General features: G+C 44.3%; 2 protein-coding genes across 3 annotated transcripts; both read left to right on the top strand.

Annotated features, from left to right (window-relative positions):
- The first annotated feature begins 974 nt into the window (after positions 1–974).
- On the top strand, positions 975–11,999 carry LOC116948277 (ras-related protein Rab-5A-like). Its single transcript, XM_032964795.2, has 6 exons — positions 975–1,152; positions 3,330–3,597; positions 6,703–6,854; positions 8,432–8,554; positions 8,851–8,944; positions 9,268–11,999. Exons 2-6 carry the CDS (start codon positions 3,432–3,434, stop codon positions 9,366–9,368), a joined length of 636 nt encoding a protein of 211 aa, XP_032820686.1. The 5' UTR covers positions 975–1,152; positions 3,330–3,431; the 3' UTR covers positions 9,369–11,999.
- Positions 12,000–14,155: 2,156 nt separating this feature from the next.
- Positions 14,156–26,359, top strand: LOC116948263 (ras-related protein Rab-5C-like). 2 transcript variants are annotated; one of them, XR_012945198.1, is made up of 6 exons: positions 14,156–14,306; positions 17,901–18,070; positions 19,429–19,580; positions 21,800–21,922; positions 23,787–24,723; positions 25,926–26,359. XR_012945198.1 is itself a non-coding variant. In XM_032964758.2 (6 exons), exons 2-6 carry the CDS (start codon positions 17,959–17,961, stop codon positions 26,042–26,044), a joined length of 600 nt encoding a protein of 199 aa, XP_032820649.1. In that variant the 5' UTR covers positions 14,156–14,306; positions 17,901–17,958; the 3' UTR covers positions 26,045–26,359. The 2 variants fall into 2 exon arrangements, 1 of the variants encoding a protein (XP_032820649.1); XM_032964758.2 differs by having other exon boundaries at positions 23,787–23,880.
- The last annotated feature ends 46 nt before the right edge of the window (positions 26,360–26,405 follow it).

The following is a 26,405-nucleotide window of genomic DNA, read 5'->3' on the forward strand; positions in this document are numbered from 1 at the left end:
ATATTTATTTTATTGTTTCCCTTCAACGTGACTTTACCGAAAGAGTTAAGAATATGAATTGCTGCAGTCACGAAAGCTTTAAATCAAAACCAGGCTACAGTTGACATAAACTGCCAGTGCATTCACTCAGTTTAATAACTATTGCTGCAGTCTACATTACAGACTGCCAATATGCTCAGCAGCTTAAGAATCAGGCTACGTATTCTTGGTTCTTTCGGTAAAGTCACGTAGAAGGGAAACAATAAAATTATAAAAATATAAACCAATAAAATTATCACGACTTTTCGACTGTCATCATCATCAGGTGTGAAAACCACAGCAAGAAATGTTGAAAAAGTGAGAATTGTATTGTTTTATATTTTAATTATTTTATTGTTTCCCTTCTACGTGACTTTACCGAAAGAACCAAGAATATGAATCCCTGCAGTCACGAAAGCTTTAAATCAAAACCAGGCTAGTCTACAGTGGGTTTTCTTTAGTTTTTATATTTTTTATTTTCACTTTATTTTTTATAATTTTTCTATCTACGTGACTTTACCGAAAGAACCAAAGTCACGTAGAAGGGAAACAATAAAATAAAAATATAAAGCAATAAAATTCTCACGACGTTTCGACTGCAACACAAGCACGCCTGATGATTGCTTATGTTGCAGTCGAAACGTCTTGAGAATTTTATGGTTTAATATTTTAATAATTTTATTGTTTCTCTTCTACGTGACTTTACCGAAAGAACCAAGAATACACCATCCACTTCTCCCCCGCTCGGATCTGGTTGCCACGGCAACCGTTGTTGGGGGGCGAGGACTGTTCCCACGGGGCTGGACCCGTGGGAACAGTCCCCGTGGGAACAGTCCCCGCCCCCCAACAACGGTTGCCACGGGGGTGGGGACTGTTCCCACGGCGCTGGACCCGGCTGCCGTGGTTTTTTCGTTCCCGTGGTAACCGCCACCGGAACCGGATCCTCACGGAGAACCGGTTCTCGTTGCCTCGCCCCGGATCCGGTTCCCAAAGCCCGACCTCACCTCATCGGCGGCGAGAGGCGCGATCGGCCGAGCAGGCGAAAACAACAACAACAAGCAGCCGCTACAGCAGCTACAGCAGCCGTGCATCTCCAAGTGAACCCACCACCCACCCCGAACCGGAGACCTGCTGGTACGCGACTATGCCGCTTAGCGCCGCGAGAGTCCCGAGGCTGAGGCGGCAGCGTCGGGGAGCCAAGAAGATGGCGGCGCGATGGGATGGGAGGCCGCGGTGGGGGGGGAGTCGTGTGGTGGTGGTAGCAGTGGTGGTGGGGGGAGTCGTGTGGTGGTGGTAGCGGTGGTGGTGGGGGGAGTCGTGTGGTGGTGGTGGTAGCGGTGGTGGTGGGGGGAGTCGTGTGGTGGTGGTCAGTAGTGGTGGTGGGGGGGGAGTCGTGTGGTGGTGGTAGCGGTAGTGGTGGTAGCGGTGGTGGGGGGAGTCGTATGGTGGTGGTAGCGGTGGTGGTGGGGGGGGAGGTTGTGTGGTGGTAGCGGTGGTGGTGGTAGCGGTGGTGGGGGGAGTCGTGTGGTGGTGGTAGCGGTGGTGGTGGGGGGGAGGAGGTCGTGTGGTGGTAGCAGTAGTGGTGGTGGCGGCGGCGGCGACTCGCAGTGGTCGCGACGCCCGCAGCTTACCGGGCGAGGCGGTCCCATTTGGCCCGAGTCCTTAAAGGCGCTCTCCGCGGGGCTGAGCTGTTGAGCGTGCGGCTCGGCTGGCATTGTGTGGCCGTGCTTTGGGTTGGGTGAGGGGAGTGTTTGTGCGGGGGGGTGGCGTGGGGGGTCCGCCGTAAGTTGCGATTGTAACAACGTCTGTGTTATCGTTGTCACCTAGCGAGTTAGGTGGGGGGGGGGGGGTGTGGGGAGTTGGGGGTCGCGATGTTGGGGTGAGTAGCTGCCCCCCCCCAGCCCCCGGCTGCTTTGTTGTGGCTGCGGCCTAGGCTCTCGGGAGGGTCGGCGCTGCTGCTTGAGGCCGCGCTGCGCATTCCCGGCAAGATGTGAAGTTTTTTTTCCCCCCGGGGTTATCGGCACGGGCGGTGTACAGTTGACGTTATTGACGACGCGCTCGTTCACGTAGACGCGGTGGACGCAGTCAAAAGTTCGCAGCTTCGTGCGACCTCGCCTGCCGTCGGCACACCGGGCGCCGCGAGTCTCTCGCGCAATCTTGCGCGTGTGGGCGTGAGAAGTCGACTCTTGTTACACGCTGCCACCATTTAAGCGCAAAAACAAGCACCGTCTTATTTTATTAACCTTCTCCCCCCCCCCAACTCCTCCTTGTGAGCTCACGCCCCGGTACTCGTCAATCTCTCACGCCCCGGTACTCGTCAATCTCAGGCGACACGACGACCCCCTCTCATCACGCATTTGCCTGTCTCCCGGCTGGACAACGTGGAAGGCCATCGTGTCTGAGATCTAGAAGTCGGGGAGGGTGGTGGTGGTGGTGGCGCCTGTTCCCCTCCTCCAGTAGCAACAATTCCGCTTGATACACGTGTAATGTACTGCTGTTTATCAGTGCCTCGTGGGTGTCAGCCTTTCTGCGTGTTTTTATTTCTGCAGCAGGTGCCTGTTACTCTTTGTTTAATGTCGACGTCTTGCGCACAGTCAATTGGAGCCGGATGATGATGATGGTGGTGATGATGTCACCCGGCTACACGGTGCCGCCCTTTACGTATGAAAAATACTTCTAATTGTTCAACGAACACGACGCTGTGGACGCAGTGCCAGAGGTCGTCATTATTTTCAAAGAATAATTGTAAGCTGTAATGTGAACGAGTCAGGATTACAAAAAAATACTCAGAAGTGGCTTTGAACCTTATATACTTTGCAAAAAAAAGTCGTACATGAACAAAGTACGATGATGTAACATCATGGTGACGTCATCACTTACATTTTTACGTAAAAACTACCAGTAATTCATCTTGGTAAGTTACTGCTTTTGTACAAATGAAATGCCACCCATAGATTATTCAATATAATGGTATTTGCTTCAACACTACTTGTGCTTCAGTGTTGAAACAATTTAAGTCGTTTAATTTGCCAATGTGTCGTGAACAGATTAACGCTACTGATGAAGTAATGTTTAAGAGTATGGCTTAAAAGTACCCTCATGTACAACATCGAATTCGTTTTTGTTTCTGGGGTTTTACATGTGCTTACTTTTAAATAATTCGTTGTGGTTCCTGTTTTCTAGTTCTTGAAATGTACTTCCTATTGCTGTGATGGAAAAAAAGTTATGTTGATGAGAAGTTGCATCTCTGGTACACTGGTTTAAGGTAACAGTCGATTCTTATTACTTACGTTTGCTTTGTCCGTGTGCAGTATTGAATCAACCCCTTCCACTACCATCTCTGCCGCCGAGGCCTCGGCTGAATCTGGGCACGCACCCTCCCCGCAGTGCCACACAGCAGCAGCAACAACACCATGGCAAGCCGTGGGTCGGCCAGCCGGCCCAATTGCCAGACAGCCACCAACAAGATGTGCCAGTTCAAGCTGGTGCTGCTAGGCGAGTCTGCCGTGGGGAAGTCCAGCCTGGTGTTGCGCTTTGTCAAGGGACAGTTCCACGAGTTCCAGGAGAGCACCATTGGTGGTGAGACATGCGGGCACTACATTTCTGTTCGCTGGGTGAGGGTTATTATTGTTTCTCGCTTGCCTGCCGTTCATCACATTTAATAATGTGCACAGCTGGCACTTGGATGGCCTAAAAAAAAAACGTTATTTTATTCTCAATACAGATATGTGTATCTGGTTTATTGGTCAATATAATTTTCTACAACAAAAATTCCATCACTATAATGAAATAATTATCAAAATGGGACCATTTTGCCAGTATCAAAGTATGAAAAAATAAGGGTAGGTTTTACCCTTTCTGGCAATGAAACAGGAGGTGTTAAGATGTTAAAACACCAAATAGAAACCTTTTGCAAGGAATGAAGTCTGCATTAACCACAAGGACTTGTGGTGAACATGCAAACAAACACGCTCTGATAATATTATTTGCATTGTCTTTGAAACTGATTGGCCTACACCAGAGATAGCCTTTTTTCGGGCCTAGTCTCACCAGTGTCAGACCAGAGAATGCCAAGAACTAGAACTGGCCCCTCACACCCCTTCACCAAACTGCACTGACCAGTGTGGTAAAGTCTGGTCAAACAACCTCCATTAAAATACATTGTGGGGATACCTTCACTCAATAGTTAATTTTCAAAGGGCTGTAAATTAACTCTGCTTACAACAGAGCCAACTGTATGGAGTGCTGTGGAATTCTGATTGATAATTTAATGCATGACATCAAAGTGTCTCATGAAGATCCTTTTACATTTTTCATAAGAGAAGGGTGTTATACAATTTGAATTCATAGTGTCAAAATATAAATGCACCTCACATGATATATTGTAGTCTACAGTTTCTAAGTTTAAAAATAACTTAAAGTAGATTATAAAAACAGTCCACAAAGCTACAATCGATTGTTTTTAACTTCATTGCTAGAGCTAAATAACATTTGGCTGATAAATAAAGGACGTTATCGCCCAAATAGTGGAAATGTGTTCCATTTAAAGCTTATTTAAAATTGGATTCTCAATACTTAATGAATATTGTTCATTTATGCCATCCTTGATTAATTATCAACTGTGTTGGCTGTATGAGCTCAGTATTTCTTTTGTAAAGTGACTGTTGATAAAGGAATGTTTGCTTTGACTGTTTACACCACAAGTAAGATGGTATACAACCACCATCCTTGTGTAATGACAGGGTGACACCTGCTGGCATGACAGGGTGACACCTGCTGGCTTGGGAAGGGATTCACGGGTACGGGCACAGAAGTAACAACCAATCGGGAAAGGAGGTGTATCTGGGGCAAAGGCAACAGGTGGGGTTAGCTGAGATACTCTGGGAACTTGCTCGAAGGTTCCACGAGAGGGCGTGGCCGGAGGCGTGGCCTGGCTACGCCTGGGGGGATATAAGGGGGAGCGGGCTAGGGGCTCGTGTGTGGGGTCCTGGCTGTGTCGCTGTTCTCTGACGTCTGGCCACGTGGAAGACCTCCTGCGTGGTTTCCATCGCCGTCATCGTCACGCCGCCAGCCAGCGGCGTGGCTGAGTGAGGGCGAGGGGACCACGCTGAGTGATCGGCTGTGTGTAGCCAGTAGAGACGTGAATATCGTGTGTTGTACTCAGTGGGAGGAAGAATAATAAGTGTTGGCCTGTTTTGTGCCCAGTGGGAGTGATAAAAGAAATACCCTCTACACGATGTGTCGCGGAAGTGGCTCATTATACATGTAAAGTTGTACATTAACTAGCATCAGGCTGTTTGTGGTTTTATTTATTGTCCCTGGCTTACAATTCAGTCTTCAGTTGTAATGTGGAAAATTCTGTCTTGATAAATGAATACAAGGCACAAGTACAATACCTTTTATTTTTATCATGACCAAATATATGTCGCCAATTTAATTTTATTAACAATTTTTTTAATTAAGCAGTAATTAACCTATCAATTGACCTCAAAGCCACATGTCACTGAGGACTAAAATGTTAAAATTTTATAAATATATATCTGTTTTATTGTTATCTTCAGTACGTTCCCTTTAATTTCCTGTAATATCTATCACCTCCGATTAGCATGGTTGGCTACATACGATGAGATTGAAGTTTGAACTCATGACACACAAAGTGCTTAATCGCAAATGAACCACTACCTTGCTGATCTCGTCAAGGAGCATTAACCATCAAGCGAACTCCATTCTTCCTGACAGTGGCTTCTTGCCAACCATTGGACAAAGACGGTCACTGCATCACGTGCTTTCAGATGCGCTTCTGCGGCCGTCTGGAATGCTCTTCCTTTCGATATTAGGAAGTAAATCTAGATTGAAAACTAATTTCTGTCGAACTGCTTTTTGTGTTTATTTTTTTGCCCTTCCCCCGCTCTTCCGATTAGCATGTTTGGCTACATTCGGTGTGAAAGAAGTTCTACATACATACAGTGCATACATTGATTGCCATACCCTCTTGTGGTGCGTGCACCAATGTAAAACATTTAATTTACAAACCTGTACTTTTTCAACAGCAAAGGTGTCGTTGTAAATTATTGTGAAATGAGGTTTTGTGCATTTTCTACTTTTTAGCATTTTCTTAATGCATTTCCACGTTTGTGATGCATATGTGATAACAGGAAATATATAGTGATTAAAACTATTCTATAGCCACATTGATATGTTTCTTTCCAATAAAAAAAAATTCCAAACGCACTCCAGGATTCCAAGCTGAAAAGTACACAAAGAAGAGTTAAGTGGTCTTGGACAGGACACACCTTTAGGGTTAGAGGTAGGGTTGTAATGGTGGCAGGTGGTTGAAACTAACAAGGAAGATTCAGCCAAAGGAGGGAACACACCCGGGTAGATGGCCACCGTGGAGATGGAGCAATGAAATTGCTTGTGTCATAGAACAATATTGGGTTGTATCACAAGACTGAGATAGCAATGGCCTTTAGAGTCCATCCAAAACATAGACCCCGGCTGATGATAATGATTATGTAAGGTTTCCATACATATTTACAAACATTTCAATTAATATTTACAAAAAAAGCTGTTTTAAGTGATTGTAGCATTTACACTGGTGATGCTTGAGCTTTGTGTTGGTTTTGGATGATGGCCACAAAATGTTTAGCTGCTGGTAAGACTCCATTCTCTCTTTGACCGCAGCGGCATTCCTGACGCAGACTGTGTCCCTCGATGATACGACTGTGAAGTTTGAGATCTGGGATACGGCCGGGCAGGAGCGCTACCACAGCCTGGCGCCCATGTACTACCGTGGGGCGCAGGCGGCCATCGTCGTCTACGACATCACAAACCTGGTCACACGCACACTCAATTGCCGCTTCTGCTGTATGCACATCAGGAATTCATCTCTCCCCCAGTTTTATTCCAGTTGTGCTCTCGCCACGTGGCGAGACAAAAGAGTTAATTGCACACTTGCAAAGCAGCACATCACCACGTGTTAGAGAATAGCTTGTGGAAGAAGATATCACCGATGTACTTTTTGCGATCCTTTTAAGTTACCTTTTTTATCCGCTTGAGAGAGCACTGCACATTCTCATGTGCCCTTCTACAGAGAAACCTACATTTATTGTCCATCAAACCATTTCTTCATTTTCAAAGCTCATGTTTTATCACGTTTAGTGGACAAAGCTAAACAAATTAACACGATGGGTTTTTTTTTATGCAGTCATTGTGACCCGGTAGAAACCATACTAGATTTGAGAACCCATTTTAATCGTATGTGGCTACCCAGATTCGGGCTTAGGATCTCGGTCGTGCCAACTCAAAGCTTCAACCGCTGAGGAACCTAATTACCACTAGCCCTGCTGTAAATATAATTCTCATGGTAAAAACAAAATAGGTGCTGGACTCCAAAATGTGCACTTAAACTGCTGATCTTTTTCGTTAGGAAATACCCTTAAATGCTAAACTATCCACCTAATTCTCTTTCGGTCTTTCGGTAAAGTCACGTAGATAGAAAAATGATACAATCATTTTTAAAAATCACGACGTTTCGATCGCAACACAAGCAATCGTCTTCAGGTGAAAAAATACAGCAGGCGGACTGCTGAGGCAGGAATAAATATCGCGAGAGCTACTGCAGCCAAAGGTTATATAGGTTTGAGATGGTTATAATCCAAGGGTAAGTGGGCGGGGCTAGAGATGGAATTTGCAAGTAAATGTAAGATCGCAGAGCTAGGTATACCTCGGCCATTGTGTTCCTAGAGATTAGCGTGTCAATCTGTTAATGTAATCCCATGGCTACGGTGCTGAAGAAGCCTCTGTATTGCTCGAGATTAGAGATGAGCATGTCAATGTGAGACGGCTCCTGCAGCAGCGGCTGTGTTAATGAGACATTCAGCTTATTAAGCAACGAGGAAAAGGGAGCAGCAGCTATGTTAGTGAGAAATTTAGCCGCTTAATTTAAAACATTTAACAAGGTAATGTAACTCAGAGAGTCGGAAGAAACTGCTAACATAGGCAGGTAGGATGGAAGCATCACAGCCAGTTATGACGTTACCGAATTCAGGAAGGACATTATAGTCATGAAAGCTTTCAGTCAAGCTTTTTCCACTTTAAGGGATTTTTTTGCCAATATCGAAAATGATGCAAAATTTAAATAGGTTTTACCCTTTCTGGCAATAAAACAGGCGTTTAAGATGTTCAAACACCAAATATATACCTTTTCAATGGCATGAAGTCTGTTTTGCCACAAGTATGTGTGGTTCATGCAGACTTTATGCCTTGCAAAAGGTATATATTTGGTGTTTTAACATCTTAATGCCTGTTTTATCGCAGAAAGGGTTAAACCTATTTTTTTCATGTCCACTTAATTGTTGCTTTCTCAACAAAGTGTGTACAAGCCGCTGTCCCAATGCCTATGGATTTGTAGGACTCATTCGCCAGAGCCAAGACCTGGGTAAAGGAGCTGCAGCGACAAGCAAACCCCACCATTGTGATCGCTCTTTCAGGAAACAAAGCTGACCTTGCCAGCCAAAGGATGGTGGAGTTTGAGGTGAAGTGATGCATCTGACACAAGCAGGACACCACATGTTGTCAATGTACCTTTCATATATTTAAAGTGAAGAAGTTAACAAAACACGTCTCCACTTGTGACACTGCAGTAAGAAGTAATGGTGCTAAACAATTCACCAATATGGAGTGAAGAACCTCCGTAGATGTGGGTCTGGGGAGGTGAGGGCTGCAGTGGAAAAGCTTGGACTTGATGCCACTGGTTCAGTTACATTTGTGGCATTTCATCAGAATCACTTGAACTATTTTGTATGAATTGATGTTCATTTCTGTTTGCAGGAGGCCCAGGGCTATGCAGAAGAAAATGGACTGTTGTTCATGGAGACATCAGCCAAGACGGCCATGAATGTGAATGAAGTGTTCCTTGCTATCGGTGAGCACCACCCCTCCCGTTTGTTCATAGGGATAATTTGCTGCTCTCACCATTTTTATTATTTATTTTCCAATTGTGAAGCATAAATCCATGTAGACTTAATGTACTGGTTTGTATCTTGGCTGTATCGAAGTTTCAAATGTCTCATAGTCTTCCCCATTTTTTTAAATGCTAGCCACAACCTATACTGTTTGTTCCTATCTAGAATTAGCTCCTGTCACTAATAAAATAATCTAATTGCCTTGTAAAATGTTTCTTTTGGTTGCATTTTTGCTTCTGAATGTAAGTAAGTGTTGCTGTTTTCCTCTTTTCATGCATTTTAGCCAAGAAGCTTCCGAAGAATGAGCAGCAGAATCCAGGCGGCAAATCAAACGTTGTACCTATCGACCCCACATCTCAAACAAGCAGTAGCTGCTGCAACTAACTGATGGGTCTCTCCTGGATTTGTATTTTGCTGTACATTTATAGCTGGCTGTTCCTTCGGTTGTAAACACTTCCTTAACATTTTGCACACACTGTTTTCGCAAGCCCCTCTCCAGTGTGGTAACGTTTGTTTTCTGTTGTATTCTTTCTGTGGATTATATTTGGGAACACGTGAAAGAAAATGTGGTGTTATATTAAAAACGGTTTTAGGCCGGCCTGGCTCTTAATGAAACTCCTGTTTCTCCTGTTTAAATATGGCACTTAGTTCACAGTAGAATCATCGCCGGCCTTCTTGGGTTTAAAGCATTGAAAATTATGGTATTCATCAACTTGACAATAATATATTTTCTTGGTCCACATATATTGTCAAGTGTTTTTTTTTAATTGACAGCAGTGAAGATGCAATTTGCTTTATGATGTTTTTGTGTGCTGATGGTGTATGTCCAACATAGGGAAATATCTGCATATTTTGAAGGCCAAATGCAGAATGATCTGTAGCTGCAAAATATGCACATGTTAATTTTAACACCAGTTTTAATTTGCCCAAATAGACATATATGTGTATGCTGCTAATTAGCATAGTTTTAAAGGCACTAAGAACCTTACTATGAAACATTTTCACCACATTACATGGATCGAGAAGTGCTTGGTGTTAAATAGCTTTCTCTGTTATAACATTACTGTATAATCTGTATTATCACTCGTCTTGCTAACTTTCTTGCAATGTGATATACACATTGCTTTAGCTGTCAGTGCTAACCTTGTATACTCTTCCATTGGCGTTGATACACGAAACTGCATGCCAGGTTTGACATCAGATCACACCTGTTTGTGATGCTTTAACATAGGCTAGCCCATTGGTTCCTATGCTGGCCCACTCATTCTAACCCTGCTAAGAATGCATGTGCACACTAACCATTATTAACCATTTATATTTTTGCTACGTATTTCTTTTAAGCAGATCAAGCACATAAAATACTGAACAGGGCTGTTGTCATTGACAGATGTATCTTCTTTTGTTTTTGGAATAACATTTAATGGTGACTTTTTTTTCCTTATTTTCTGTTTGCATTCATAAGTCTCTTTCTCGTGGAAGTCTTGGGTAATGTGTAAATAGGATAGTATGACATGGTTGTGTGATTAAGGTCTGCAGGGTAATGTGCACACCTGTGCTTGTGGTGAAGAACAGGACCCAACTGTTGAGAAATTTGTGATGCTTTTGATAAGGCAATATACACTTGGGGGGAAAAACAGATCAGCTGCCGCGTTTATTATACATGTGTACATTTTTCATTTTATGGAAATGACGATGTGCTGTTAACATTTTGCGCTTTTGACACTTTATGTTGAGAAATGTTACTTGGCTCAAATTATGTACATCATTAAAAAGACAATGACATTCTTTGGAATCCCATACTGCAAGGTTGTCATTTGTTGATTTCATCAACACAGTTTTGCCTCTAGAGTTCTTATTGTTCCCATATGGGCTGTAGAGCTGAGAGTTTTTTTAGCATTCATGTTTTTCTTCTGCTTTATTACTGAATACTACATAGGCTTTAGTTTACTACATTTGAATTGAGGTTTTATGAAAATGTGTTCACCGAGGATATTTTGATGGGTTCAGTGAACTATTTGTGGCATCTCGCATATATGCATGAGCATTTATGTCCAAAATGTTTTCTTGAAATCCCTGTGATTGGAAATTGGTGCATTATAAATGACAAATGTTTATAGCATTTAAAATGTTTTATCCCTATTTTACAAACTATGATTCTGCATAATATCTTAGTTGCCTTTGGGATCTAACCTTGCACATTACATGCTGTTTATCCAGAGTTTGAAGATTCCTGGTCCTGAATGAGTGTGCAGAGAAGTGTATTCAGTGGATAACTGATTAAGTGATCTGAGAAAATGCTTCTTTAATACTTGAGTATTTTTTCTTTGCGAAAGTTGTAATCTGCTACAAGATTGGATTCGGTAGATGTCTAGGGTTGAATGCTATCCGAGAAGGTTTATGTATCCAGGTCACCTCGCATCTGGCAGGGCATCTTAAATGTGATCAATTAATTGTGATTATTAAGAGCTGGTTACAACTGAACAAAAAATTAAGGAATAAGCAATGTTTTGTATGTTTTAAAGATACCATTTGCAGGGCAGCTTAATTTGAGATATTGTTTTGCAGACCCTTGAAATCAACAGCATATGCAGCCATGATTATGACATTTCACAAACCCAGAAGCAACATCTTACGATTGCAATGACATTGTTCCCAGTAGGGGGAGTGGTCGTGTACGTAAAGCTTATTTTGCGTCCTTGTTTTCATTTGATTACAAAATAACCAACACTTGTGTTTTTTCGTATATGGAGGAACTTTTGTAAGGATGGTGGTTTCCAGACGCTTCCAAAAAAGTGCTGTATTGCCAATTAAATTTCCAAATGTGTTGGTGTGCAGTACTACAAAACTATCATTTTGATGTTCAAGCAGAGCTGATTAATAATTGCTGCAGATCACAACTTGATGAGGGATAGTAAGAGGATATTCGGTGATTTCATTGTCATACTTTTCACTTCTGCCTTGTCAAATTCGGTTCCTGTATTATAAAAAAGATAGAAATAAAAATTACTGAATACATTGATTTTAATTGCATTTACTACAACACATATATACAGGGTGTTTTAAAAATATGGACCCAATTTCAAAGCAGGATATTTCACGATGGCAACATGTTACAATTACACAAAAAGTTACAAACGGTTTGATGAGTTATCAAGTTTTACTAGCCATTTTATAAATGCTCTATGTTCCCTCCATCTGCTGTGCGGACAACATCGAGACGATAGTTGAATTCGCCCCAAATGCCTCTCTTACGTTTTCCTCTGAGGTGCATGGTAGCCCAAATTGTCGGTACCATTGACGAATGTTCTTTGACATTGGCGGATCAATGCCAAAACGCCGTTGAAACGCACCGCTGCACCGCAATTATGGATTCAGTTTTGCTGAACTGCAGAACGCAAAACGCCCCTTGTGTCGCGGTGGGGTCATCGTCTTGCCAATGACTGAGGCTAGGGGCTGTTTGTGTGCTGGTAGAGGCATCTATCGGTCATAAATTGAAACTCTATGCCCCGCCCTCTCTATGCCCCGCTATCTATGCTCCGCCCTTTCAAGTGGTAAGAGTTTCATTCATGGGCGGTTCGTGGTTGCAGAGATCGATTTCAAATCGGGTCCAATATTTTTTAAACACCCTGTATTTACATGAAGGGAAAGCTACAAAAGTCAATATCTTTTAAGTAGATTTGCTTGTGTCATTTGTGCTTTGTTAATGTCAATTCTGTCTCAAGTTCGACATGGTTGATTCTTCGAGGAGCCTTCAATCGTGGATAGATCATGTCTTGTAGTGATGATTGTTTATATAGGCTGAGACTAACATGTTGGCTAATGTGTAAATAGAAAACTATAGGTAAACTAATACAAACATCTTTCCTTCCAAATTTCAGGTCGGTTCCCTATTCACAGCAACCATGCATTTAGATGGTTGAGTTATGCAAATATTACAACCATCACGAGAGCACCACAATCAATGCGAACACCGTGGCTTACACTCTCGCATAAGCTACGGTTTATCCACGAAAGCTTTACCAAACACTCAATTTCAAAACAACCTTGCATGTAACATTTGGCCATATATTTTTGAGCATTAAATGCATGCATCGTGGTGGGGGTAGGGGGGGGGAGTGTCCGAGCCACCCTCACACACTCGCACCACACACACACAGACGCAATCTCCGCACTCAACATCGCACACACCAATCGCACGCACGAGAATACGCGAGACGGGGGTCAAGGGTTAAAGGGCCCCGACGTCACACGGCGCGCGAGACGCGTGGATTAGGAAGGAGGGCGGAGATGGAGAAACGCGTTCGGGTTTGGTTCTGAGGAACGAGTGTGGCTGTGGTTTGAAGAATAAAGAAGTGCTTAACCAGTCTCCGACTCCTTCAGTGATAATTATGCATGTCCCTTTCTCAATTTAGTGTTGATTCAAGGCCTCAACCGTGTTGGTCATGGGGATTGATGTCACCAATTTGGTCAGCACAGGTTGAAGGAAGTGGTGGGGTGCATGACTGATTAATATCGCGCAATGTTCACCACGTCCCGAGTGTACACAGAAGAATGAGATGCATGCTTGGATTTACGCTGAGAAAAGGGGAACACGAATCTGGAACAAACACAAATCTGAGACATCCATAGTAACAAGAAAATTATTTGGGCTTTGGCCGGACATATCTCTAATGGTCGATGGCCGAGACTGATAACGGAATGGCAACCAAATGAGTGAACGTGATGAGGACGACCACGCGAGTAGGGTCGATGGGATCGGTTCATGTGTAGGAGCGAGATGGACGGTAGCGGCACTGAACGAAGAGGGATGGGCGGTGGGGAGTGGGGGGGGGCATCTTCCAGCAGTGGATCGACAATGGATGGACATTATTATTCACGTCCAGGAATCCAACAACTCAATGCCGGGTTCACATCGCAGTATGCTAACCACTGCGCCACCACTCCCACCCATGCACAATGTGTGCTGTCCGGTAACTTCGGTGTGGAGACGAAAGAAAAAAAAACGAGCCAGATGCACGTGAAGCGGCCCCCCGCCGGGTGGGTTTTAGTTTTTGTCGGTCGTGTTTACCGCAAGATCGGTGGTTTCGCAGAGGGTTGGTGGGTGGGTGGGTGGTGGCGGGGTGGGGGGGGAGGTCAGATTTGGTGGCTACGTGAGACGTGCGCTGCTCGGCTGGTTGCGGGTGGCTGGGAGGAGGAGGATGAGGAGGAGGAGGTGCCGGGTGGAGCTGTCACCGCCACCAGGGGAGGAGAGGAGGGCGGTCGCTGCGAGGGATCTGCCAGGTGTCACGCAGCAACGCTTCACGATGGAGAACTAACACGGGGGTGAGTCTTCTGGTCGAGCTTGTCGATTTGGAGAGGTCGTCTTTTTTTTTAAATCTCGCGTCGAGCAATTTTACAACGAATACAATTTAATGTCTTTTGTTCAGAACAAACGTTTTTTTTTCTCTTCTTGCGCGGGTTATGTCGTAGTCCTCGGCCAGTTGGCGGTCGTGACGAGTGAAGCACTTCTCTCTGCGTGTGTGTGTGTCAAAGCAGGATCCTTTTTTGTGTGCGTGTGTGCTTGTTTGAGACGCTCGTGTTGACTTTTGTGTTTTTAAACGCCTCCAGGCACCGGCTCTGGCCGAGCGGCTGAGTTGTCACCCACACTGTACCGTATAGGAATGTGAAAGCAGACAGATTGTAGGTGTCACGGGCGTGTGTGGTTATAATGCTACCCTCCGAATTAGTAACATCATCTCCATTGCGCCTGGCATGGTTGGTGTCACTATATGACACGCCTGTCAACCCCTCGTCAGTGCCCTACTTCATTACACACAAATTCAGACCTTATTGGTCACCCCGTGCCCATATAAGTCTCTACATTCATCCTACAAAGTCCAATCACTAGGGAGAAACACAAACAAATAGACACACATTTTTGTTACCCGTATTGAAACGGCTGTACGCCGTATGGAGCTGCTAACGAAAATTTCCATCCGCAGGAATACGGGGTCACCCGTGTGAGTTGACACGGTATGATACAGGAATACGGGGTCACCCGTGTGAGTTGACACGGTATGATACAGGAATACGGGGTCACCCGTGTGAGTTGACACGGTATGATACAGGAATACGGGGTCACCCGTGTGAGTTGACACGGTATGATACAGGACTACGGGGTAACCCGTGTGAGTTGACACGGTATGATACAGGAATACGGGGTCACCCGTGTGAGTTGACACGGTATGATACAAGAATACGGGGTCACCCGTGTGAGTTGACACGGTATGATACAGGAATACGGGGTCACCCGTGTGAGTTGACACGGTATGATACAGGAATACGCGGTCACCCGTGTGAGTTGACACGGTATGATACAGGAATACGGGGTAACCCGTGTGAGTTTACACGGTATGATACAGGAATACGGGGTCACCCGTGTGAGTTGACACGGTATGATACAGGAATACGGGGTCACCCGTGTGAGTTGACACGGTATGATACAGGAATACGGGGTCACCCGTGTGAGTTGACACGGTATGATACAGGAATACGGGGTCACCCGTGTGAGTTGACACGGTATGATACAGGAATACGGGGTCACCCGTGTGAGTTGACACGGTATGATACAGGAATACGGGGTAACCCGTGTGAGTTGACACGGTATGATACAGGAATACGGGGTCACCCGTGTGAGTTGACACGGTATGATACAGGAATACGGGGTCACCCGTGTGAGTTGACACGGTATGATACAGGAATACGGGGTCACCCGTGTGAGTTGACACGGTATGATACAGGAATACGGGGTCACCCGTGTGAGTTGACACGGTATGATACAGGAACACGGGGTCACCCGTGTGAGTTGACACGGTATGATACAGGAATACGGGGTAACCCGTGTGAGTTGACACGGTATGATACGGGGCTGTTGAAGTCTTCTCATTGTAAAGCAATTTAGTGACGACGTCGTCCTTGCTATAGCACTTGCGAATGTTAACATTCAAACGGAACTTATGCGATGCTCTATGCCACATGACTAGGGCAGTTGTCTCGCTTGGTTCTTTCGGTAAAGTCTGCGTGACTTTACCGAAAGAACCAAGAAGATGAATCCCTGCAGTCACGAAAGCTTTAAATCAAAATTTAGGGTAGTTGTGTTATTAATGTTCTTAACTGAAGAACCCAGTTTCCCATTAAAGGTCACGTTCTTGAAAAAGATAACCTGTCCATTATAAGGTAGTGGTTTGCAGAGGGATTTTGTAACGGTGTATATATTTGCTGAAGCGAAAAATACAGTTCCCAAATACTGCATGCAAATATAACGATTCGTGTGTTTACTTTTAAATTAAATACTTATTTAAACGTGCTTTTCAGTGTAGTAAGGAATTAGGGCGCACGACCTCTATGTGTATGATCATTAAACGGTATGCTTTATCATTCGAGTTGGCGTTTGGCGCCGCAGCTGGCATGGAAGCATGCTGAATTCCCCCACATGTTCATCGTAAGCGATTTACCGTCATGCAAATTACACATACCGAGCACCGTGGGTCATAAATGTGATATGAGCTGCTTTTAAGCTGCCTGAACATTGAACTTGCTTCGCTTGTCATTAAACTACAGTACTGGAGTCACCCCACCGCACCCTTTGCAATTAACGCACGGTGTGCACAGACTTGCTGATGACATCCCGTCATTGGATTCGACCACCAACCATCAACATCACCGCGCCGCGGTGACAAGATGTTAACTACCTCGCCTGGTATACAGGAGGTCGTGGGTTCAATCCCGACTGACGCCTGCTGTATATATAAAGGCTGCATGTCTCTCTCTCTCGCCGTCGTCGCGTGCATTTTCCTCCAGGGTTTTCCCTCGACATTTCGAAACATGCGTTGAGAGTATTTAACTGCCGTCAATTTCCACGTGATAGGCCACTTTGTCGAGGTATCGTTTGTCATGGAGTGACTCATGCAGCCAGCTATTGCTGCAAAGTTTGGTCGTACATGTTATGTATATCGTTTATTGTAAAATTTCAATTGCAGTTCCTATGATCACTGTTACATTGCTTTTATAGCTTTATTTTGGTGATTTCGAAAAACGTTTTTGGTTTAGCCATATTTGTTTGTTGTAGTACAGAGTTAGATTGATCACTTTAATCTAAATTGTCTTATGGTTGTTATTGTTTGACTTGCATCCCACTGGGATTTTTGCACACAGAATTGATATACGGTGCTTTTTCTGGAAGACTTCGCTGTTTTTTCCTGGATTTTTCTGTCTGTGCGTAGTCACTTTAAGATGTTTTCTTGTTCATGTTTTTGTTTGTTGCGGTTGCACCCGATTCAAGAGCCGAATGGCTCACAGGGCTATACCTAATAAATGAAACTGAAACTGGCCAAGCCACTTCTGGACTAGAGCTATATAGCTAAGTGGGCCTTACCTGGTGACACAAACCGGTTGATTTCGGCTGCTGCCGGGGGGACGTGGTGGGCAACAGAGGGCAGTGCGGCAACATCTAATGTTTTGCTGTAGGGGTCAACTTTTACACTCCCCACTTTCAAACCCACACTGACCAACTTGGTGAAGTATGGTCAAATTACCCAATCCACACGGTGTGTGGATTGGCATAAGGCTGTTACGTGTACATTGCAAGCTTAATAATCGACATTAATTGACGCATCGTTCCACCCACGTAATGTTTGCTGTGTTGCCTATTGAATGGTAGCCGGTCTCAATTTGGCTCTCGCCTGGTTATGACGAATGTATGTACAGTAAGTTAAACTTCTTTCGCACCGTACGTAGCCAACCGCGCCAATCGATACAATGACTATGTCTGACTAGGAGGGATGTGAAGCCTAATGTAAGTTTTCCACAAAGTGTGGCTTCTCGCGTGTAAATGTGTAGCAGCCAAATGCTGATGACATGAGTGAATGCCTCCTGAAGGTCGGCACGCAGACGGGAGAAGGGACAACGAAGAGGAGGGAGAGCGAGGAGGGGAGCGATGGAGCACGCCAAGCTCGTTCTGCTGGGAGAGCAGAACGTGGGAAAGACCAGCCTGCTGCATCGTCTCGCCACCAACACCTTCCAGCCCTTCGAGGAGCCCACTGTGGGAGGCAAGCACATGTCAAATGTGGGCCTCAGGATAGAAGTCCCTCATTGTCATCATCGGCTATTACCTATCCATTGCTGGATAACTATTTTTTTTATTTCACAAGGTAAGGCCCACTGAGCTTTGTAGTTCGTTTTCAGAAGCGACCTGGCCACAAATGCGAGCTCAACGAAGTGGCTTATCACGTGTACATTTATAGCAGTCAAATGCTGTGAACACATGTTTCTAAAAATGCGAGGACCTCGGAAAAATAAATCCACACGACTACAGGGTGAACATGCAAACTCAAAATATACAGGCGTCAGGGTCGGGATCGAACCCACCACCTCCTGCATCATCAGCCGAGGAAGTTAATATCTCGCCACTGTGGCGCCCCTAAAGACCTCCCTGTGCCGTCACCATCCCTGACAGTCTCGCGATGCAACGATTCATCTTGTCGCTGCACACGATGTGACGCCGTCCCTCCATCTCCGCAGTGGACGTCGTCTCGGATGCGTTCCATAAATGGCCGCAAATGCCATTATTATCGTCCACCGGTCACCATCCCCTGTCAAAGCTCACCTACGTTTCTTAACAGTTGATGCAATGCATGTACCTTGCATGTGTTCTCTGATCCACGTGTCCCTCTTTCCATCTGCCAGTTTTGCTGTTCCATTGTCTTGGTCAATGTCGACGTTGTTGATCCATGTCATATAAACGGTAGTACAGCAAGGCCAGTAGCTGTACAAATATTTATCCTACTTCGTTTTTAAACTAACATTTTACATAACGACTTATTTTTCTTTCAAAAAGAACTGTAGCTCATGTAAGGAGAAAATTGTTATTTAGCTGTTGATTTAAAATTCTGTGTCGAGACCATAGTTCATTGCCCGATATATGAGAAGGTTGGCAAAGCAAACCAGACTAACAGGTAATGATTGTATACACTATACAATACATTACCATCTCATTTATCATTGTTCTGCATTGTTCACTTTACATGTCATTGTGAGTGCTTCTCGGTCAGCCACTGGCATTCCGTAGAGGAAGGCTGGCCATCGTGCCAGGATTGAAGTATTATCGATGTCTCGTGTTCTTCAGCAACTGTGTTCCCGGTGCTTAAACACGCAAAGAGTGTGGCTTGACCGAAAGCCTCAAGCTCCATTTAAGTCATGTAGTATGACGTGTGCATATGGTAGCTACCTTTTCTGATTTTCCCAGGACATCCTATTCTAAGATTCCTGATTTTTGTCAGTTGTAGTTATCCCCTATTCCGGTGAGATATTCTTCCTCCCATGATGTGTCCCGTTAGGTGCTGTATCAACATTCAGTGATGATGATCGATGATGATAATGATAAACTTCTGTCTGTTGACCGGTGCAGCGGCCTACACAAGCCACGTGGTGCACTTGGACGACACGGCGGTGAAGTTTGAGATATGGGACACTGCCGGGCAGGAGCGCTACCACAGCCTGGCACCCATGTACTACCGCGGGGCACAGGCTGCCATTGTCGTCTACGACATCACCAGGAAGGTGAGCAAGAACTGCTGCTGCTGCTGATTGGCTGTAGGAAGGCGAGATGGCTGGATGGCTCAGGAGTTAGAGCTCTGAGAAAACGATCAGCTTTGCTGTCACGTGACAAACATTACTGTCCATGGAAGAGAGTTGGAAAGGGCTCCCCCCCACCCCCAACTGTGTGAACCAGAGGTCAGAATCAGAATCTTTATTTTTCCTGGAGAAATCCGAAAAGCTAATGAAACTCTTTTTCACAGATGTCCAATAGGGGCATGGGGTCAGAAAGTTACAACAAAAAAACGAGCGGAGTGCAAAGTGTAGGAAAGGAAAGTTAAATCACCAAACATAATTACATAAGATAGATAAAGTATATAAGTTCACAATGCATACGTACTGTACACCAATTCTTAAGCTTGGGCAAGGTAGAAAAACAACAGCAAGTACAGTCCCAGACCACACCAAGACAACACAGTCCCTCAATAAAATTGCACATTAACATTCAAATTTGAAATCGAATGGATCTCAGATGTCTGCTTCCATCGACTATTCTCTTCACACAGATAAGTTGCACTGCCCTGTGAGGGATGGAGATAGATGCTTCATCTCATGGCATGATGCCTATAGCAAAATTAGGGTACAGTTAGGGTAAAATTTCGTAGAAAAGAAAGTGACAATAGGATGCCCCCGTTGAGGATAGATTTCCAAGAGAGTTCCATTGACAAGGAGCCACTTCTGGTTGCTTGACGGGGGATCAAACCCCACCAGTGTGGCGCAAATATTAAAAGTTCAATAAGTTGTCAGGACGGGTGCCGTTTAGTGCCCCCAAACCTAGCTATCGCTGCCTTCCGTTATATTCCCATCGTTTTTTAATTCATGACATTTCACCTCCACTGCCTCAATTATTTTCAAGTGCAACAGCTAATGCGTTGCTCATAAGGCACACCTTTCGTTCTTTGTTAAAAAGAGCAGAAGTTTAAATAGCTACAGGTGTTGTTCTTTAAGTGGAGGGTTTAAGCGCCCCTTTTTTTCCCTAGTTGGCATGTGTTTGGGTATTATTGTTAAGATCCAAGCAATATATTCTTGTGAGAGTGCCCAATCTGCTGAGCAATGCCATGGTCGTATTTATAAGAATAAGATACTTTGTACTAGTGTCATAACAATGTTGATCAAATTGACAATTTTCCCAAAACTGTATCATATGTTAACCCATTTCAAATGTGTTGCTGGTAACCGAATGTAACTGTCCTAAATGTGATGACAGTGATGACGATGATTATAATAATTATGATGGGTGTGTTTTTTGCAGTGTTATTAGAACACTTAACTTGCAGCTGTTTGTCAATGCAATGCATTTCCACACCATGTCAGGAGTGAAGGCTACATACTCTTGCTTCTTTCGATAAAGTCACGTGGGTAAAGAAAATTAAAAATAAAATAGAATAAAAGATAAAAAAAATTTTTAATTAAATCACGACGCTTCGATGATAAAAAGATTTTAGCTGTGATTTTCACACCTGATGATTGCTTGTGTTGCAATCGAAACGTCGTGATTAAATTTATTTATTTTTTATCTTTTATTTTATTTTTCTTTACCTACGTGACTTTACCGAAAGAACCAAGAGTATGGATCCTTGCAGTCACGAAAACTTCAATTCTAGACTGAAGGTTATTTTAACCATACTTCACCCCGCTGGCGAGTGTGGGCTGCTAAAGGGATTCAGTGGCAAAATGAGTTCAGATAAAAAATCGTCCCAGGTATTTGTAAACAAACCGGCCCAAATTCGGGCTTAAACAAACCGGGCCAAATTCGGGCTATGGGCAACATATTTTTTAATTTATGGGTTGTGCGACAATGTGTATAGGAGCTCGATTTGTGATGTGACATATTCATTGGCCTATTTTGGCTGGGTCCACCAAACAAATGGGACCCCTTGAGGAAGAATCTTTAGGGCTGCCGAATATGGAACTTAATGCAAACTGCGAGCATACATAATCAATGAAGTGTACACATTAGAGGTAACAAATATTTTAACAAAACAATATATTATGCATTTGTTTTACACTGAGCATTATTGGCAATTTCCCCAACACAGACCAGCCCACCGGCCCTTGGAATGGACCGGCTCATCGGGCATTTGCCTGCCTACTGATGTTAGTCGTTAGCCAGGAATCGACAACACGCCGGTGAAGTGTGCCAACCACTGTGCTGCCGCGCCACCGTTTATCTGGGTATGCAGGATACGTTTGTCAGAGCTCAGGAGTGGGTGAAAGAGCTGCAGAGGAGGGGACCTCCACGCATCGTGATTGCGCTCGCTGGTAACAAGGCAGACCTGGAAGCTAGGAGGGACCTGGAAACCGAGGTGAGGCGACAGTGGCTTCAGCACGGTGCGGTAGCCTGCGGACTTGTCAAGGGATATTGAACTCAGAAAGGTTGCAAAACAAGGATGACAAAGCATGGATGAACATGGATTATGTAAAGCTTTTGAAGATGTGTTTGTCCCTGGAAGTATTTTAGTAGCAGTACGGAATCTGATGGGTAGCTATCAGGGCAAAGTTTATTTTCATATTTGTGCCTCCATGTTTTTGACACCCCTTCTATTGATTTGGCCGGGTTTAATAGATATAGACAGAGCTAAAGTATTAATACTTTCAACCTTAGTTGGAAAGTATTTATAACATCCTGACTTTACTGGGAGTGGATGGCCGTGATGGTGCACTTAATGCTTGTTGTGTTTGTGTGTTTGTAGGAGAGAGAAGCAGTGATTAGTGCTCTGTACTACAAACCGGACACCTCATGTTCGATTTCTGCACACGACCAATAGCAGTGTTAATTACAGTATTGTAATTTGGCCTGGGTCTCCCTTATGTCGACTCAGACTTAAATGAATACCTGGTGCAATCTGTAAAGATCTGCACTGGAGAGAAAAAGGCGGTCAGGCATGGTGTTGGCCACCCTCCCCACTAATTTTGGGTGCCATGGTGGCCAGATGTTAACTCCCTCGCCTGGTATGAAGGAGGTCGTGGGTTCAATCCCGACCCTGACGCTTGCTGTATATTTGGAGTCTGTATGTTCTCCCCGTGTGCATTTTTGTCTGGGTCCTTCGGCTTTTCCCTCCACATTTAGAAATATTTGATTAGAGTATTTGGCTGCTATAAATTTTCACATGATAAGCACTTCGTTGAGCTATCATTTGTGGCCAGGTCGCTTCTCGAAAAGTTTAGTTTCAAATATTTATTTTGCTCCAGTTCTACCTCCTTCTAAAGGATTGCAAATTAAGGAAAAATGTGTTTTCCACACATCCCCCAAATTATTAATGGATGTAAAAAAAGAGGGCACTTGCTGTCAGATATCCTCGTCAATAATAAATTTAATATTATACTTTCATAATCACACCTGGCACAGCTCTTAATGCACTGTTTTAATCTAGCCCATGCACAGTGGCGTACCGTTGTTGGCATCGGCTCTGGGGCAAGGAACGACATGGGGCCCCCTGTCCAATACCACCCCCCCAGATCTCTTCGTAGCCTGGCGTACGGGCCCCTCTGGCCCGTGAGTCATGGTGCAGTTGCACCGCCTGCACACTCCATTTCCCTCGATTGCTTCGGTACTGCACTAGTGTCTCCACACGTCGTCCTCCTCTCCAGTGGTATCTGATGACACTGTGTGTGTCCCCATGAATGTAAGATATATGTGACCAAGATTAAAACTCCAGGGTGGAACGGTGGCAGAGTGGTGAGCGCATTACACTCTTAAACTCCGGCTACATACATTTGATTCCCAGCCACCACTGACGTCAGTGGCGAGTGATATCTAATCCAGTCATGGGCCCCTCTTTCATCTACCCACATTTACCATCGTGGTAAAGTATGGTCACACAACCCCCATGACTCATGACGCAGGGAGACTTTCATCCAGCAGTGACTCGACAAAGGAATGTAAGTTATTATTATTATATATATACACGTGAGGGTGGTACACACTGTATGACCTATTATATGATCACGTTCTTGGACTTGACATCCCCCATTGCAATATGACATGCACATTTACAGGTGCAGCCCTTTGTCAGTTGACTGCCGACACGGCATTTGACTGCCGGCACAAGGCAATAAGGAGGCTTTCCAGCAGTGGATGGACAAAGGGCTGTGTACATTAAAGCTTAAAGTGACCAGACGTCCCGCACCAAATTGTACCCAATGCTTCTGCGTGCGTGCGTAATGCAGGCTGGCAAGCAGTACGCAGAGGACCTGGGACTCCTCTTCATGGAGACTTCGGCCCTCACTGCCATGAACGTGCAAGATGTTTTCCACGCCCTGGGTCTGTGCTGCCACTGCCTATTCATCATCATCATCCGAAAGCAGCAATAGCATCAGCCGTGATTTATCCACTGCTGCATTAATTCTTCCCCAATACATCACTTTCTCTCACGGTCTTGCGATGTAACAATCCATCTAGCGTCTGCACATGAGCTGATTTCATCAGTCCATCGCCGAAATAGATTCCTCTCCTTTCCCTCGTTTGGCTGCTACTCTGTTGTTGGTCTCGACCACCAGCCATCATCTCCTCTGATGACACGTCCTGCCCAAGCCCACTTACTTTTCTTAAGAGTTAGTATTATATCTTGACTTAAAGCTTTCGTGACTGCAGGAATTCATATTCTTTGGGTCTTTCAATAAGCCACGTAGATAGAAAAAATACTAATAACAATATCACGACGTTTCGATTGCAACACAAGCAATCGTCACCTGATGACGATTGCTTGTGTTGCGATCGAAACGTCGTGATATTATCATCAGGTGACGATTGCTTGTGTTGCGATCGAAACGTCCTGATATTATTGTTCTTTTATTTTATATATATCTACGTAGCTTTACCGAAAGACCCAAAGAGTACGGTTCATATGATGTCATTAACTTGCATACATTGTCTAACCCATGTGTCCCTCCCAATGTTTCTCGGCATAATTTACAATAATCTCTCATGTTTCTTTGACTTAAAAGAATAATGTGTTCCTCTTTCTTTGTTAGTGTCCTTGTTTCAGGTCCACATGTAAATAGCAGAGTATAATGTAAACTGATGATGAACTTCTTCTTTTGTCACACTGTGATGCATACCTCGGACGGCTATTGACGAAGATATAAACTGCATGAAGAGAGCAGGGTAGAGTTATTAACCCATTTCACACGTAATTTTCTACACCGGTTGATTTCCCTTGTGTTTTATTTCCGTTGCTTCTATATATGTTCGAATTGTGCTCACAGATTGCTGTCAAGGTGTTTCCACATATGGAAACTCGAAATTACGTGAACCGGTCCTGCCCCCCACTTCACCCCTTGCCCCCCCCCTCCCTCACTTCCCCCCCCCCACCCTTTCACCAACCCACACTGACATGCATGGGTGAGGACACTTAAACTGTCCCCACGACCAACATAGCATGGGGGGTGGGGCTTATCCAGCAGTGGACTGACAATGGGCTGTACATTCTATCTCTTGCGCAAAGGCGATATGTTCATGAGCTTTAATGCAAATGTCAAGGTCTGCTAGCAACGACTTCAGGAGAGAGTTCGTGCTGTGTTTGGGGCTGTGCAGTGGCGGCTGTTGATCTGGACAATAGATGACTCAGCACCTTAGCTTGGGAAAGGACATGGAGTCTCACGTTAAACGGAGGTTTTCATAACCAGTACAAGATCCATGTGTGTTTGCCAGTTAGGGGCATAAGTCTGCCAGCAGGGGGCAATGATTGATTTGTGGATGCCTTTCTACGAGTAATGACAAGAGCAAAGAATTGCAGGGTTGCACCTTTAGCTTTTATATTAGGCATCTCATGACTACAATTTTAATTTAAAATGTTATTTTTATTTCTTCTTTATTTTCTTCATTATTCTTTCCTTCAAGCATGTTAGTCCATGAGCCCATACGAGATATTTCACCTGTCGGTACCTCCCCAACTGGCTTCATTTTAGTGGTCCCAATGTCTTTATGTGGCCAATAAAAGTGAATTGCGTGATAACCATTTGAAATCAGTGGGTTATCAAGTAATTCGCTCACATTTGCCATGTAATTCATTATGTCCTGCTAATATTGTGCTAATAGATGATACCAAAGTCTTCTCTGGCCCATGGACTATGTAATAAAAAAAAAGTGACATAGGTACGTGCAAAATATGACGGAGTGTGTAGAGGGTGATCCAGATATTGTGTGACCCCCCAATTAATTGACCCTAACATTATTTTTCTTGGCATGCTCATTTCTGTTTTGAATAAATCTTACTTTAAAATGTTTTTTTTAATGAAGTTTTAGAGACATCTGCACCACCCTGCACATTTGATGATGGTGTTGTTTCCTTCCTCTCGCACCCACAGCCAGCAAACTGCCCAGGAGCTCTCAAGAAGACTCGCAGAGACTCCAGTCGAGCAACGCTGTCCGTTTAGAGCAAACGGTGCAATCGGCAGCCGAGCCAGAGAGTACTTCTTGCTGTTGACCCTAATTCACGTAGACAGCATCAAACAACACGAACGTGCACATTTTTTTTAAAACAAATTTCGGTATGGGCCAACATTACAATTGACGGACTGTGGATTTTCTAAATCGACATTACATTTAAAAAAAATGTTTTGATAAATATTGTTTTCCAAACAATTTTAGCAGAGCACCTGCAATGCAACACGTATGAGTCTGTAAAGTCTTTGTGAGCGACGTTGTACAGTGTGTAATGTGGCGTACGTGTGCGGGCATCAATTGTTGCGTTGACCGTGGCGAGTAAAAAAAAGATAATAAATGACATGAAACATTAAAAGGACTGCGCTCTCGCTGCTGTGTAGCCGTCGGTCTTGTCCACGTCA

The sequence above is a fragment of the Petromyzon marinus genome, chromosome 2 (assembly GCF_048934315.1).
Source record: "Petromyzon marinus isolate PM22_M1 ecotype Great Lakes invasive population chromosome 2, UKy_Petmar_22M1.pri1.0, whole genome shotgun sequence".
NCBI classification, from domain to species: Eukaryota; Metazoa; Chordata; class Hyperoartia; order Petromyzontiformes; family Petromyzontidae; genus Petromyzon; species Petromyzon marinus.